This window comes from Macrobrachium rosenbergii, chromosome 9, assembly GCF_040412425.1.
Source record: "Macrobrachium rosenbergii isolate ZJJX-2024 chromosome 9, ASM4041242v1, whole genome shotgun sequence".
NCBI lineage: Eukaryota > Metazoa > Arthropoda > Malacostraca > Decapoda > Palaemonidae > Macrobrachium > Macrobrachium rosenbergii.
This window is the reverse complement of record NC_089749.1, coordinates 53,994,848-54,011,107: the sequence shown is the minus strand read 5'-3', so window position 1 is coordinate 54,011,107 and position 16,260 is coordinate 53,994,848. Positions and strand designations below refer to the sequence as shown.

At 37.0% G+C, this 16,260-nt stretch overlaps 1 protein-coding gene across 31 annotated transcripts in view; it reads left to right on the top strand.

The window, feature by feature from the left end:
* LOC136841815 (SH3 domain-containing kinase-binding protein 1-like) overlaps positions 1 to 16,260 on the top strand; it is a 334,418-nt gene that overhangs the window by 226,921 nt on the left and 91,237 nt on the right. For 2 of the 31 annotated variants that reach the window (XM_067109155.1, XM_067109152.1), the window contains exons 1-2: positions 11,045 to 11,196; positions 11,546 to 11,734. The exons of 22 other annotated variants lie outside the window; for them this stretch is intronic. In XM_067109155.1, coding sequence (XP_066965256.1) covers positions 11,732 to 11,734 — 3 coding nt within the window. In that variant the 5' untranslated portion in view covers positions 11,045 to 11,196; positions 11,546 to 11,731. Of the gene's footprint in view, positions 1 to 11,044; positions 11,197 to 11,465; positions 11,735 to 16,260 lie in introns of those variants that run through there. 7 more of the 31 variants (XM_067109161.1, XM_067109154.1, XM_067109149.1 and 4 more) reach the window with 6 other exon arrangements.

Below are 16,260 nucleotides of genomic sequence, written 5' to 3'. Positions count from 1 at the left end.
TATATATATATATATATATATATATATATATATATATATATATATATACAATAAGTACCTTTTAATAGAATAACTCAAACTGAAAAGCCATTTTATACTTTGAGTATAAAAGCCAGTTGTGTTTATGTGACAAAAGTGTGAAACACGTTCCCATGTGTTCATATATATATATATATATATATATATATATATATATATATATATATATATATATATATATATATATATATATATATATATATATATACATATATATATATATATATATATATATATATATATATATATCAGTGTGTACGAGATATAAAACTGTCAAACTGTCACCACGCCATGAAAACATGCTGCATTTCACACGCACTTACTTAAAAAAAAAAATCTTACATGCATGCAATATAGGCATCATGGAAATAAATACAGACCTCTCTGGGCACATCTACGCTTCCACGCTGAACTCCCCAGAGCGCGCTCACACGGGACCAATTTGCATGAGTGAAATCGCACTTTTGTCGCCCAGTGACCTCCATCTTTCCCCTCCAACCATTACACACCCTTCCCCCGCAATCCGACTTCTTCCTCACCTGTATTGCAATTCCCCGCCCCCTCCCACCCTCTCTCCCTCCCACCCTCTCTCCTCCCTCCCTCCCTCCCTCCCTCTCCTCCATCAACGGCTTCTCCTCCCTTTTCTCCCTTGAGTGAAGGAGTGAGGTGGACCGACTCGCCTGGGTCAGCAGAGGGATTAGCAACATCAGGTATACTGGGGCGAGAAAGTTGCCCTGGGTAAGTAGACGCTTGACTCTCTCTCTCTCTCTCTCTCTCTCTCTCTCTCTATATATATATATATATATATATATATATATATATATATATATATATATATATATATATATATATATATATATATATATATATATATATTATTATCACTGCTGTTGGGTTGTAGACAGATTTCCATGCTTTTCGATTCCTATAAGATACTAGTTTCTAATATTTGTAAGTTGTATTGCTCATTAATCTGTAGTCAGTGTTTGTTGTATATACAGGGTATATATATATATCTGTATATATATATAATTTATTTATATTTATAATATATATCTGTATATATATAATTTATTCATGTTTATAATATATATGCATATATATAAACATATATATATATATATATATATATATATATATATATATATATATATATATATATATATATATATATATATAACTGAGCATGATAGTCTCTTTGCGAATTGAGGTCGCTGAGCTTAAATCGCAGACCGCAATGTGGCTCAAAATACTGACCTATAGGTGCTGCGACTTTTAACATTTTCTGGTTGAAGATTAACCAGAAATGAACAATTCCGTATTTTTTTATCTCAAAATATCGCAATTGGAGTTGTTACATATAGGTGCTCTCTCTTTTAACATTTTTCCTTGTTTATTTCAAAGTCATTGCTTCTGCTTTGTACTTTTGAAATTTTGTAACAATTCTCTCTTTTTTTTTATCGCCAACTTGCGGTATTTTTCTTTTATGGTATAAGGAATTATCTTATCAAATATTGAAAGTTAGTTTTATGGGCTTAAGACTATAGTTGTGGTGACTCAATAGTTAATCTCTCTCTCTCTCTCTCTCTCTCTCTCTCTCTCTCTCTCTCTCTCTCTCTCTCTCTTCTTCCTCTGGCTCCGTGTAAATGGTAACTCATTCATGTCCAAATGAATGCATGAAATCTTTGCCTTTCTAATGCTTGACTAGACCCCAAAGAAACTTTGGAAGATGTCGAAATCGTGAAATCTCGCCCTTAACTGGTTAATCGACTCGGTGAATGGAACCACTGCGTCATCAGAGTGTAATTAAAAGAGAGAGAGATAGAGAGAGAGAGAGAGAGAGAGAGAGAGAGAGAGAGAGAGAGAGAGAGAGAGAGAGAGAGAGAGAATATCATCTGTTATTATATATTAAAAAAACGTGGGCAATCATGGACCTCCAATATTTACTTTCATTTCTTATGATCTTTATCCGTGCATATCATTAATTAGAGGTGACATTGTATGCTTGTCAGATTTTCAAAAATACTTCTGCTGAGAGAGAGAGAGAGAGAGAGAGAGAGAGAGAGAGAGAGAGAGAGAGAGAGAGAGAGAGAGAGTATATCATCTGTTGTTATATATATTGTGCTGTTAAGGATTACCTCTTCGTGCATTTCATTCTCTCTCTCTCTCTCTCTCTCTCTCTCTCTCTCTCTCTCTCTCTCTCTCTCTCTCTCTCTCTCTCTCTCTCTCTCCTTCCCCGAAATGTCCCGATAGCCCTGCCCTCGTTCGAGATTCGAACCCGGGCCCTTTTTTTTCATGTGGTAAACGTGCTACCGATTACACTGCAGAAGAGAGAGAGAGTTGGGTTAGGATCCTATACTCTATAACCTGATTTATTTTACTGCAACCCTAATTGAAGCTAAATACATTTTCATTGACCCAGTTTCGCTTTACTTATACTTGCATTTAGTTTTGTGAAGCACCATTGTATCTCCTTCAATGAACCTATTCATTCTTTTTCAGTAAAAGAATCAGGTATTTGAGAGGAAAAAAACCAACAGCATTGTCAATTAGGCGGTTTAGAAAATTGACAACGACGAGCAACCATTCAGCATTTCCATTAATACCATTCCAAACTCTCCTCTACGCAACATCCCCTCCCCTCCCCCTCCCTCCCCAAGCACACATTAAAGAGCACGGAGTAACGAGGAATAAGTCCTTTCCTTCGTTTGCCCCCAAAGGGCATTGATGTGGCATCATCTCCACTCCTTCGGGGGAGTCCTGCCTCCGACGGGGTCGAGTTGTTGCTTCATATATCGTGGCTCGATGAGTTGCAGGTTTAAGGTGTCGTGTCAGGAATTTGTGACAACTGCCACAATTAGTTTTCTTTTAGTGAGCTTAATTCTCTCTCTCTCTCTCTCTCTCTCTCTCTCTCTCTCTCTCTCTCTCTCTCTCTCTCTCTCTCTCTCTCTCTCTCTCAGTATTTCTTTTAATATTTTCATTTTTTAATCAATTCTTGTCTCTAACAATGAAAGTTTTCCTTTCACTCAAGACTTTGGGTTTTTCCTTCATTTCATTTTGCTCAAAATTGAAATGAAATTTACAGTTGATTACCTTCATTTTGCAGCCAGTTTTATGGATAATATTAATCGCAGATTACAAAACTATTTTTGATGACGTTTCATTTTATATGTTTTAACATTTTCTCATTTTTGTACGTGTTCTTATTAACCGTGACTACGTTTTATTATATTTTCATGTGCCTTGATTATTTGATTTTCTCTTATACTAATGTGCTGCTTAGAGTGCTTGAATGTGCTTTTTAGAGTGCTTGGATTTATGTAGATTCACGGAGACGTATGTGCGTTTGAATTCGTGTGATTTTCGAATTTAGGTTAAAAAAGAATTGCTGCACTGATCTTACATGATATGGTCTTCATTGATAGCCAATGACATATTTCGTATATTAAAATGGATATCATCATGGATTGCTTTTGTGCATATTATGTTATTGGACAGATCCACAAAGATTCAGATAATTTCCCCACATAACATACATGGTGCTGAGTCTGTCAGCAGTTAAGAAGTCAGTTTTATGGTTAACTTGCAACTCGTTCGTGTTGCATAAGTCGAATTTTTTTTTTTTACAGCTGCTGTTTCTCATACCACTAAGGCTACTACAATTACTACTGCTATTACTTCTGGTGGTGGTGGTGGTGGTGGTTTGTGTGATTTATAGTAATGACTAATTGTTTTCTTCAAGTTCATCATTTAGTATGGAAGTCATTATGCTAATTCTTTATATATCTAATATATATATATAATATATATATATATATATATATATATATATATATATATATATATATATATATATATATATATATATATATATATATATATATGTGTTTGTAAGTAAGTATTGTATTGAATCTACACTTTAGAATTTTTTCATCCAAGTAGACGCCTTAATTCTTTCCTTCTTTATCGTCACTATAGCAAGACTGAGCGTCAAAATATTCAATTCTCCTTAATCCTCTGATATTATGCAAGCCCGTTCCCTGCCTTTTCTATGGGCGGTTAGGTCCGGGGGTGGGCTTATCTAGAGTGATCTCCGAACACCTGGCATGGGCGGGCTTGTGTAGTAGCCTCGACAGGGCTTGTAGTGCCTTTATTGATTCGGGTTGTTTATTACCCCCAACGCTAGTGTGCTTGTTTGTCAACCAGATGACGGAGAGCATCTCGGTCGAATGACTCGAGCAGCTTTCTGAAGGAAAAGTTGGAATGTTTGAGGTTTATTTGTATTCTTTTTATAGATTCATTATCAGTCATCATCATTATCATCATCATCTTTGCTTATTTTTGGAAGCCCTCGTTGCTCTCATGAGGCTAGTCTGTAGTGTTTGTATTTGATTTTTTTTATTTTATTAAACGTCTAGTTAGTTTTCTGAAACGAAAACTATTGCGCCGGCTTTGTCAGTCCGTCCGCACTCAGATTTTCTGTCTAGAGGGCTGCAAATTGGATGTTGATCATCCAGATCTTAAAAACTACTGTTTTTATTCTGTTTAAGGTTAAAGTTAGCCATAATCGGACATGGAGGTTGCATCAAAAATTGGTATCATTTTGATCATCCACCCGAGTTCCAATCATCAAACATACCAAATTGCAGCCCACAATAAACTGAACGATGAACCTTTTCAGATTAGACAAATATAATATAAAGCTCTATTTTATTCTGTTTCCCGGGGCCTGTTAAAGGGTTAGCAGACAATAATCGGAGCATGTGGCAACGATATAGGCCAGACCACCACCGGGCCGTGGTTATATTTTTTTTTCATGGGCTTTTCTGCCGGCTTCTTACAGTATTGCTTTTGGATGAGGCATAATTTTTTCAGGGCCAAGACCACCGAAAAGGTAGATCTGTTTTCGGTGGCCTTGAAATACGATGTACAGAAAATGGGTTCATTTCTGAAATTAATAAAACGAGTTGAATGCTTAAGAATATTTTAATTAAAGTAATGTAAAAATTTCTAATGGGGCAAGTTGAATCATGATTCAACTTGCCCCATCGTGAAGAAACTTTCCCTTGACAACAATCAAAATTTTTTTTACTTGTTTTCATTTGATTTTAGTACGTTTTGACAACTTTTATTTAGCAACAAAAACCCTTTGGAAATTTTCTTAATAAACATCTAGTTTTCGCAGCTGTGTCCGCACGGACTAACACATTTAATTTTAGTAGTTATGCCCACTGATTTTGACCACCAGCTTTATTCATCAACAAACCCCTTTGGAATTTTTCTTATTAAACATTTCCGAAAAACTTCTGCACTTGTTTTTATTTGTAGTTCATTTTGGCAACTTTTTTCATTCAAAAACTTTAATTTTTCTTAATAAAAGATTTTGGAATGTTACGTATGGTATATTAAAGAGGGGATTGGTTTACTTTTCATTGGTGGTTTCTGCAAATAAACCCTTTCGTAGGAATCTAGGAAATTTAACAAAAACTTTTAGTTTTCTATATATTCATTCAATAGCGAAATGATTCAGGAACATTTGTGGTATGTGATAAGCTATTTAGTGTGTTTAATGTTTTGATGAAATAATGTTGCGATTTCCAAATTTGCTTTTAATCATTTACTCATTTCAGATCTGTGTTGTCTCTTATTCATGCGATTAACTTCCCTTGCTGTTTATCATTGTTTGGTGATTATATCCTTCGTTTGAGAATTTATTTTTTGCTTGCGTGTTTGTTTGCACTTTTCAGGATTCGTGGTTCAACTTTCCATTCCTTGTGTGTCGTATTCAGCTGTTTGCATTTGTTGTTGTTTTGATATTGGAAATGAGGAAGATTTTCCTCTCGTTAAGTTATCTCTCTGTTGATGAAGTTTTTCCTCGTTTACACTCGAGGATGTCGCCTTGGTCAGTTTTTTTCCTCAGTGTATCGTTTCTCGTATGATTTTCCTCATTTAGATGTAAATACTGTCGTATGCTGCTAGTCTTCCACATTTGTACGTAAGAACGTTTTGCGCTGATACGTACAGTCTTGATTCTCTTATTAGAACGATATGCGTTTTTATCTTATTTCAGCAAATCATGTAATCTGCGCACACAGAGAACAACAGAGAAGTTGGTCAGAAATCGTCTGTTACCCAATCCCTCCCTCAGACTGAAACTGATATTGACTGGCAAATACGAACTCTGAAACCACATACGTGATTTAAGCTTTAACATAACCTACCCCATGTCGCATGCTCGAGTGTGTGTGTGTGTGTGTGTGTTTGTGAAACCCAGTGTGCTTCTGTTCGCCGAAGCTGTGCATTATTTACCTAATTTTTACTTAACTACTGAGGGTCACAGCTTGGGAGATGGAGTGAAAACTTAGACGTGGGTGATCAGTATTCACAGAGAGAGAGAGAGAGACAGACAGAGTAGAAGAAAAAAAAAGAACGATGATAAATATAATTTCAAACGAGAGGGCCTCGACGAAGTAACCTCGCCTCACTCTGGATGAAACATGTGATCGGACATGATCTCGTTCCCTTGAAACCGATTTTACCTCTTGTTTTCCTTAGCAGAAAATTATGTCGCAGCTTTTGATGGAAACAGAGAAGAGGAGAAAGAAAGAAAACAACACGTGAGAGATCAGTGCTTCGAAAGATATTCTCTGTCTGGGCCACGGGGCAGTCATCCGGAAAACGAAACCCCTCCCTAGACACGTTTCTCCGATGTAAAGGATATGCCTCGTGAGTGTCCTTAATCGAGAACCGGCGAATCGTATGGTGGATGCGATGAGTGTAATGGACTTACTCTCGTTTGCCGCTTGTTTTGGGATCGGGCCATTGTTTGGTAATTGTGGTTGGTCTTGCCGTCACAAGATGTGACTGGCTGGAGGCTTTGCAGATCCGATTTCAAGTCTCGTATTCGTCACACAATGAGAGAGAGAGAGTGATGTAATAATTCGTATGAAGAATGTCCGTACAGTAACGTAATATTGTATTTAAGAACGAATATTATTTAACCATTCGGTAATGGATCGATAAAGGAGAAGAGTAATTATATTTCGGGTATTGATGAAATGTTGTTGAAATTTAGAGCTTAATTACCGGTGTTTCAGAAGTGGTATGTTCCCTGTGCGGCAGTAAATAAAAAAAAACTTAAGTTCGGAGTTTTTTCTTTTTAGAGTTTGGGATGTATTGCCAATGATTGGTTGGCCATTTCGTCTTAGCTTCATCATCATCGTTTCTTGATATATTATATATATATATATATATATATATATATATATATATATATATATATATATATATATATATATATATATATATATATATATATATATATATATATATATATATATATATATATATATATATATATATACACACATATATACACACACAATACTTATACACATACAAATTTTTAATTCTCAGAGGGGATGGTGACACAAGGGTAAACCTTTGTTTCTATGCAAGTCTAGAGTGTGAGGTTGCCAGCCTCATGCCTTATTTGTAGACCCGAGCAACGTCTGATGTCTATCTATTTACAGCTGGGTGGACTGGTTAGCGGTAGGTCGGGAACGATGTTTATAGCAAATTTGAGATGTAGGCTGTGCTATTGAGCTAATATATACTATATATATGTATGTATGTATATATATATATATATATATATATATATATATATATATATATATATATAGATATTATATATATACATATATATATGTATATATATGATATAATATATGTAATGTACATATATATACATTATATGCATATACATATGTACATTACGTGCTCGTATTTTGTAACTGATCGAAGAGGACCTTTCAATTGTATAGCAACCGAACGTCGAAAATATGTGATGCGTTTGCGCCATTTTCTGCTTGGATAAACTGGGTTGGCTCACCATGATCTCGGTGTAGACCTCAAAACCGTTTTCCTGCTGACGATGATGTGATACATTGGTTTCCATTTTTCTCAAGGTGGCATTATGTTCAAGTCCCCCTCCCCACCCTCTCTCTCTCTCTCTCTCTCTCTCTCTCTCTCTCTCTCTCTCTCTCTCTCTCTCTCTCTGTGGATAGCTAAGTAAAATGTGTCTCTCTTTCAAAGGATGGCTAAATAAAATTTCTCTCTCTCTCTCTCTCTCTCTCTCTCTCTCTGGATAGCTAAGTAAAATGTGTCTCTCTTTCAAAGGATGGTTAAATAAAATTCTCTCTCTCTCTCTCTCTCTCTCTCTCTCTCTCTCTCTCTCTCTCTCTCTCTCTCTCTCTCTCTCTCTCTCTCTCTCTCTCTCTCTCTAACGCAAAGAACAGCCAAGTAAAATATGTGGAGTATAGGCACGTAAAGTTGAGTAATCGACCATTTTGCATCACACATTTTACAGGTAAATTGCAGGAATAAAAAATCTCGACACTGTTATTTGTGTTTAAGATACTAGAAGGCGTTATGTTGAATTACGTTTTGCCTTTTTAATAATATTATGAAATTTTATTTGTGTTGCAACTTGCCTATTTTTATTTGAACTCATCTTAAACGTAAAATTATCTTTTATTCAATTTTTTTTTTTACTTATATTGATTATTTGCAGGTTTTATTTATGTTTTCATTTCGATATAATTTTTTGTAGTCGATGGTTTCTTTGCATGGTCGTAGCTGATGTTACGAAAAGCAAATGAACTTCTAAAATATTTCCTGTAATACATTTTTAGTGTTTACCATAGTGCATTAGTATGGAATAGCTTTGTGTTATCTTAAATATTTCCTGTGTATTTTCACGATTTTCTAAAAGTTTCATTCCTGCTCTGACCAAATTATGGAATAATCTACTCAACCATGTAGTTGATTTCTGGAGTTCACACTTGGTGCAAATACTTTTTTTTTTTTTTTTTTTTTTTTTAGCTGGCGGACGTGAGTTACACTTCATAATTCATTTATTTGCCTTACTTTACCACGTTGTTTACCATGTTGTTTGTTATTCATCGTCTTTTTTTCTTAGTTATGCTTCTGTCGTAGTTTATTCTTTTTCATTTCAATTTCCGTTCAGGGTTGCGTTCCCTGTTGGGCCACTTGGTGCTGTAGCATTCTGCTCTTCAGATTAATAGTAGTAGCTTGGCTTGAAGCAATAATAATAACAACAATAATAATAATAATAGTAATAATAACAACAGGCTGCCTTTCCAGATAAAAAAAGATATTCACCGTCAAAAATATCTTGAAATAGGTCTTTCCCCGAAAACTGACTCAGAATCGCATCACGTTTAGCCCACGGATCATGCCTCGTGATGCATTAGAAATTCCTCTTTAAGGGCATCGCAAAGGCTTAAATATGCCCTCTTTGGGGGCATATTTAAGATTCCCTTGAAAAATGGAATAGTCGTGCCCAGCACATCATCCTTAATAAGCAGACAGTGTATTTCTAAACACGCCTGAAGGATCAGCCACCATGAATAATGAGAACATGTTTTTTAGTTTTTTTTTTTTTTCTTCAGGAAGACTGTGTTGTGTTTCTTTTTCATCGTGATCTTTTCGTTGGTTGGACTGAGTCCAGAGGTCCGCAGTAAGCCTCCTAGGCTATACCCAATAACACCTTTACCGCATTTACGGGTAGCTATAAGTCAGGGTTTTTTTTTTTCATGACTGTTGTGTTGTACTTCTTTTTCATCGTATTTCTTATTCTTCTTGATCTTCCAGTTGGGTGGCCTGAGTCCAGAAGTCCTAAGTGAGCCTCCTAGGCTATACCCAGTAGGACTTTAAACTCATTTACGGGCAGCCTTAAGTCAGTGACCCTTGCCGGCATAAGGCCAGCTTAATCAAAACCAACCCTCTGTAGGTTGAATTAGAATAATAATATTATTGAATGCAGGTTTAGTTTTGCGTCGAAATGCAATGCGAAAATGAATAGTGGCCTTCGTTTTGAAAAAATTATCTCTCTCTCTCTCTCTCTCTCTCTCTCTCTCTCTCTCTCTCTCTCTCTCTCTCTCTCTCTCTCTCTCTCTCAAAAAGAAAAAACCTTGCTCACTTATTAGAAAAGGAACATAAGAAAGCCCAGTGTCAGGTTTTCGAAGGACATCATCGGATAATGATCTTAACTGGTATTGTGGTGTCCCAGTTATTTGTTTGTTTGTCTCTTTACTTCTTCTAGTATTCGAATATAGATTAAACTGCTCCTGTTTGTTGTTGACTGGCAACGATGACCATAATTAGTGCAACGCCACATGACAAATCAGTCAGTGAATCTTATTGTTCCTATTATTTGTTTGTTTGTCTGTTTACTTCTTCTAATATTCTAATATGGATTAAACTGCTGCTGTTTATTATATTTGACTGGCACCGATGACCATAATCAATGCGACGCCAGATACACAAATCTGTCAGTGAAGTTTTTTTTATGTCTGTTCGGGAAGCTCACCAGAGCAAAAACCGTGCTGGTATAAGGCCAAAATATACCAATAACAAAACTAGAGACCTGAGATGCTGGGACACCAGGATCCCGGCGAATGTGGAAACTTGTTAAAAACGTGTTCTTAAAGGTGTGACCGTGACGTCACCTGGCACCTCCCCCTTAAACTTCCATTGAAAAATGTCCCCAAATAGAAACTGAGCAAAGGCGAACGTTACCGAGGGGTATGTACGGTTGCGTATGTGCCCGGGTCACATTTATTTATAGGTATTTCATCACCGTAGGCATTTGGTCGTTCAATCATTGCAGGGGAGGATGCAGGGGGAAGGGGAAGGGGAAGTTCCCCGAATAGGCTTGGGAGGGGTGGTGAGAGAGGGGTGGGGGGAAGTCCTACATCCCCCCAGTGGGGGGTGGGTGGTCCAGAGGGAGGTGAAGATTACGGGAGGGGAAGGAGAAAGAGCAGGAGATTGAGGATGAGGAAGCCATCTCATGGCCGAAGCATTGTTGGGGGTGAGGAAGGGGTGTGTGTTCTTGGGGGAGGGTGTTCCCTGCAGAGAGAGAGAGAGAGAGGGGGAGGGAGGGGAGGGAGAAAGAGGGGTGTGTGGGGAATAGGATGATGGTTTCTTGAAGATCGCTGTTCTTATTCTTCAGTTGTTGTTACTTGTTGTGTCTGAGTGGACAGCGCTCGCTTTTAGTGCCTCTCCTGTGTGACGTGGCTGTGTGAGTCGCGGGTTTTCTTTCTGTCGTTTCGTTTCAGTTGTGATAATTAGGTGATTGGTCATTTGTTGCTTTGAATAAGTCGTGGTTGTTATAATGCGTCATACTTCTGACAAAGTTTCATTTACGTTTGTTTGTATGTTAAGCGATAAATGACATACCAGTTCTAATTCATGACATATAATTATATATATATATATATATATATATATATATATATATATATATTTATATATATATGATATATATTTATATATATATGATATATATTTATATTTATATATGTATATATATAATATATATAAAATGTTTCATTGTTCAGATCCATATTAAAAAGTCCTTGTATATAGATGTGTCAAGAATATAATAAAACCCTTTTTGTGGACATTATTCATGAACCAGGTCCTGAACTGAGACCGTGGTGGAAGTCATTATTGGAAGTGAAATTTTCCCGAGACACAATGGGCAGATAACCTCGCTTGCAGTGGTGAATGATAGTGAACTAATCTCGCTCGGAGTAGTAGTAGTAGTGAACCATCATTATCCTCTTGGAGTACAATACGACTGTCATTATCAGTTCCATGAACTATGGTGAGTCAGTTTATTGTTTACATGTTGGGGTTACTATTTGACATCGTCAGCTAATTTTTTTAGTAAAAGATATACGGTATCCTACAGTAGGGTTTTGCTTGTGCATTTTGTTTTTGTCAACATCTTAAGTCATATTTTTTAGTAAAGAATAAATCTTTTCGCTGGAAAAAGGCATTCTTAAATCATCTTAAGTTGTTTTATCATTGTTTTATTCATTTATAAACGTCATGTGCTGTGATTTTTGGTGACGAATAAATCGTCTTAATAGAGGTACAAAGTCTTGTGAAAACATGACGAGTCATTTTACATGTGCAATTTGCATTTATTTACTAACACGTAAGTTATAATTTCCTCAGTAAAAAGAGAGAAATTTACACGGGTAAAAAGTCCTTGGGAAAGTAACGTGACGGCAAAATTCCTGGGAATCAACGTAACCGCTGTGCTGCATTGATGCATATCGTGTGTGTGTGTGTGTGTGTTTAGAAACTGGAAATAACCGGATAAGTGTCAACAATAGAGTAGTGTGTAAATAACTGTCTGTAGTGAATGCTATTTTTAATGAAAGCGTGTAGGTTTTATATGACAAGAATGGTATTATCAATGTAGCATCTCAAGTAAATTAGTAATATATTTACTTAAAGGAATGAAAGGATAAGTGTTATATTTCTGTTTTTAACGTGAATTATGGTGCAGATTTACTTAGTGTACGGTACAGTTTGAAATAACCTTTTTTTTTTTTTTTTACTAATAAATTGGATTAGGGCTTTTTTTTTTGTTTTTCTTATTTATTCATTTCTCAGATATCTGGAAACGGATATGCTATCTTTGGTGAAGCCTACAAAAACTATTTTTCATTTAGCGACTCGTAAATAAATAATCACGGACACGCGACAGACTTGTGCACGAACGTAGGCCAGAATGCAAAATACTTGTGACGCATCATAGAGGGCGGGGTTCCGGACCGCATTTTCCCCGAGATGTAACCGAGTACAGAGACCTTTCCCTGAAAAAAGCGGGGACACCATATCTTAAAAAGTAAAAATGGAATTTTAATGAAAACAATCTCATTATGTTTTCCCACACCCAGATTACTGTAGAGGTACTATAACGTAACCTAACCCAACCTAACCTAACCTAACCTAAGGGGCATGGCAAAAAAACCGGGACTGGTGCAGTACTAGCATACATCTCAGGAATTTGTTTTCGGCCTTATAATGGCGCATTAAAACTTTGGGCACATTCTTCAGGGGGAATGTGTGTGCGTTTGTCTGTGAAGAATGTCGGGTAGAAAGAGCGTTTGTCTTGAGATTAGGAAGTCTTGAAGTCTAAAAATTTAATGCCTTTTGGTTCCGAATGTTTCCTAAAGATAGTGTCATGGCTTCTGATGTTTTCTAAAGATAGTGTCATGGCTTCAGATGTTTTCTAAAGATAGTGTCATGGCTTCAGATGTTTTCTGAAGATAGTGTCATAGCTTTTGAAGTTTTCTAAAGATAGTGTCATGGCTTTTGATGTTTTCTAAAGATAGTGTCATGGCTTTTGATGTTTTCTGAAGATAGTGTCATGGCTTTTGATGTTTTCTGAAGATATTGTCATGGCTTTTGATGTTTTCTAAAGATAGTGTCATGGCTTTTGATGTTTTCTAAAGATAATGTCATGGCTTTTGATGTTTTCTAAAGATAGTGTCATGGCTTTTGATGTTTTCTGAAGATATTGTCATGGCTTTTGATGTTTTCTAAAGATAGTGTCATGGCTTCTGATGTTTTCTAAAGAGTGTCATGGCTTCTGATGTTTTCTAAAGAGTGTCATGGCTTCTGATGTTTTCTAAAGATAGTGTCATGGCTTCTAATGTTTTCTAAAGATAGTGTCATGGCTTTTGACGTTTTCTAAAGATATTATCATGGCTTTTGATGTTTTCTAAAAGTAGTGTCATGGCTTCAGATGTTTTCTAAAGATAGTGGCATGGCTTCTAATGTTTTCTAAAGATAATGTCATGGCTTTTGATGTTTTCTAAAGATATTGTCATAGCTTCTGATGTTTTCTAAAGATAGTGTCATGGCTTCTGATGTTTTCTAAAGATAGTGTCATGGCTTCTGATGTTTTCTAAAGATAGTGTCATGGCTTTTGAAGCTGCTCAGGCTTTTCAGAAATAAACTTCGCATGTTAATCAGTAGTAACGTTAATCATATTCATAATATCTTTTAGCATTGATATACAAAATGAGGTTTAACTTCATTTTCATAGGTAGTCATATCTTTGAAGACAGTTCCGAGTTTAACATAAAAAAATTTTGTTTTTCAATAATAATAACATTGATAATAATGATAATTACAATTACAGGATGTAGCACTCATATAAACAAAATAAAGTTTTAACTGCATTTATTTTACGGTATTTTCACAAGAACATCGAGTTGTGAAGCCTCTCGAAAACTGCAGAACGATAAGAATGGCGTAATAACGGGGAGAACAAGAAACCAGTGAATTAATATGCACGTAGTACAGACGACTTCGAACAGATCTCTCGAATGAAAGTCATTTTATCCGTCAGACTGGAGAAAATGTCCCACTATCATAAATGTCACATGAATCCGTTTAGCGGGTCTCTCTGCCATTTATATGCAAGTGCGTCGGTACGTCACCGAATGTTGTGGTCTGCTGCGCATGACCAGTGCCAGGAAAGGAAACTACGCACATCGTTGCAAAGCCTAAGGTGTGAAGTTTTCATTTCAAGTTGGATCTTTCTTCTTTACTTTTATAGTTTCTAGTGTGTGTGTGTGTGTGTGTGTGTGTGTGTGTGTGTGTGTGTGTGTGTTTGTTTGTTTGTTTGAAAATGGATGAGATGGGCTTCTCAAATTGCATTTGGTCAAATGTAACCATTATCCTTATCAGTGAAGCAACAAGAATGCTCCTGTCAGACATAGGCAACTGATATGCTCCTGTCAGACATAGGTACCTAATTCATATGCTCCTGTCAGACATAGGTACCTAATTCATATGCTCCTGTCAGACATAGGCAGTGATATGCTCCTGTCAGAAATAGGCAACTGTAATGCTCCTGTCAGGCAACGGTAACTGATATGCTCCTGTCAGGCATCGGTAACTGTTACGCTCCTGTCAGACATAGGTAACTGATATGCTTCTGTCAGACGTAGGTAACTGATATGCTCCTGTCAGACGTAGGTAACTGATATGCTCCTGTCAGACGTAGGTAACTGATACGCTCCTGTCAGACATCGGTAACTGATTCAGACATCGGTAACAGATATGCTCCTGTCAGACATAGGTAACTGATATGCTCCTGTCAGACATAGGTACCTAACTGATATGCTCCTGTCAGACATATGTACATAACTGATATGCTCCTGTCAGACATAGATACCTAACTGATATGCTCCTGTCAGACGTAGGTAATTGATATGCTCCTGTCAGACATCGGTAACTGATATGCCCCCGTCAGACATCGGTAATTGAAATGCTCCTGTCAGACATAGGCAATTGAAAAGTTCAAATCAGCCATACGCAGCTGAAATGCTCCAATCAGACATAAGTTAGTGAAATACTCATATCAGACATAGGCAACTGAAGTGCATAGATCAGTCACAGGAAGTCGTAGGCAACTTAGTTTAGCTTCCTAAATCAGTCAGTACAGCCAACGTGCCCCAGTTAGCTAGAGGAAACAAAAATTCCATCATCAAAGGCAATTGAAAATGCCATATGCAGCCGAAATCCGTAAACGTAATCCTATCAGTTATGAACGTTAAAAAAAAAGAAAGTAAATAAAGAGAAAGTTTAGGAAGATTTGAGAGATCCAGTTCCATAGGAAGTTACAGATCCATTTCTTGAAATGGCCGATAGTACAGTAGATATTGAGGAAAACGGAAGATGGAGAATTCCAGTGTTTAATGGTGAAAACTGTCTTCAGGAGCTGCCGATAAGACACTTAGTTAAGAGTCTCTCTCTCTCTCTCTCTCTCTCTCTCTCTCTCTCTCTCTCTCTCTCTCTCTCTCTCTCTCAGCTGATAAGACACTTAGTTAAGTCTCTCTCTCTCTCTCTCTCTCTCTCTCTCTCTCTCTCTCTCTCTCTCTCTCTCTCTCTCTCTCTCTCTCTCAGCTGATAAGACACTTATTTAAGAGCAGCTCTCAGCTGATAAGACACTTATTTAAGATCATCGCTAACATGTTTACCTGGATCCGGTCTGACTCATCCACCGTCCTCTCGTGTCACCCGCCCAACCCCCCCCCCCCTCCCCCGTATCCTCGATTTCCTACTCTCCTCAAATCCTAACCAAATCACCTGTTTTTTAAGAGTTGGGGAGAGAAGATTAGTTAGAAATTGGGGTGGGGTGCTGGGGTGGGAAGAGGGGGATCCGGAAACAGACTCACCCTCCACCCACTTCCTTCACCCGCCCACAATTCCTGTTTGAACTCTTTACTTAACCACACTTAAGAAGGCCGCCTTTTTGAGTTCTCTCTCTCTCTCTCTCTCTCTCTCTCTCTCTCTCTCTCTCTCTCTTTACAGAGTATGTGT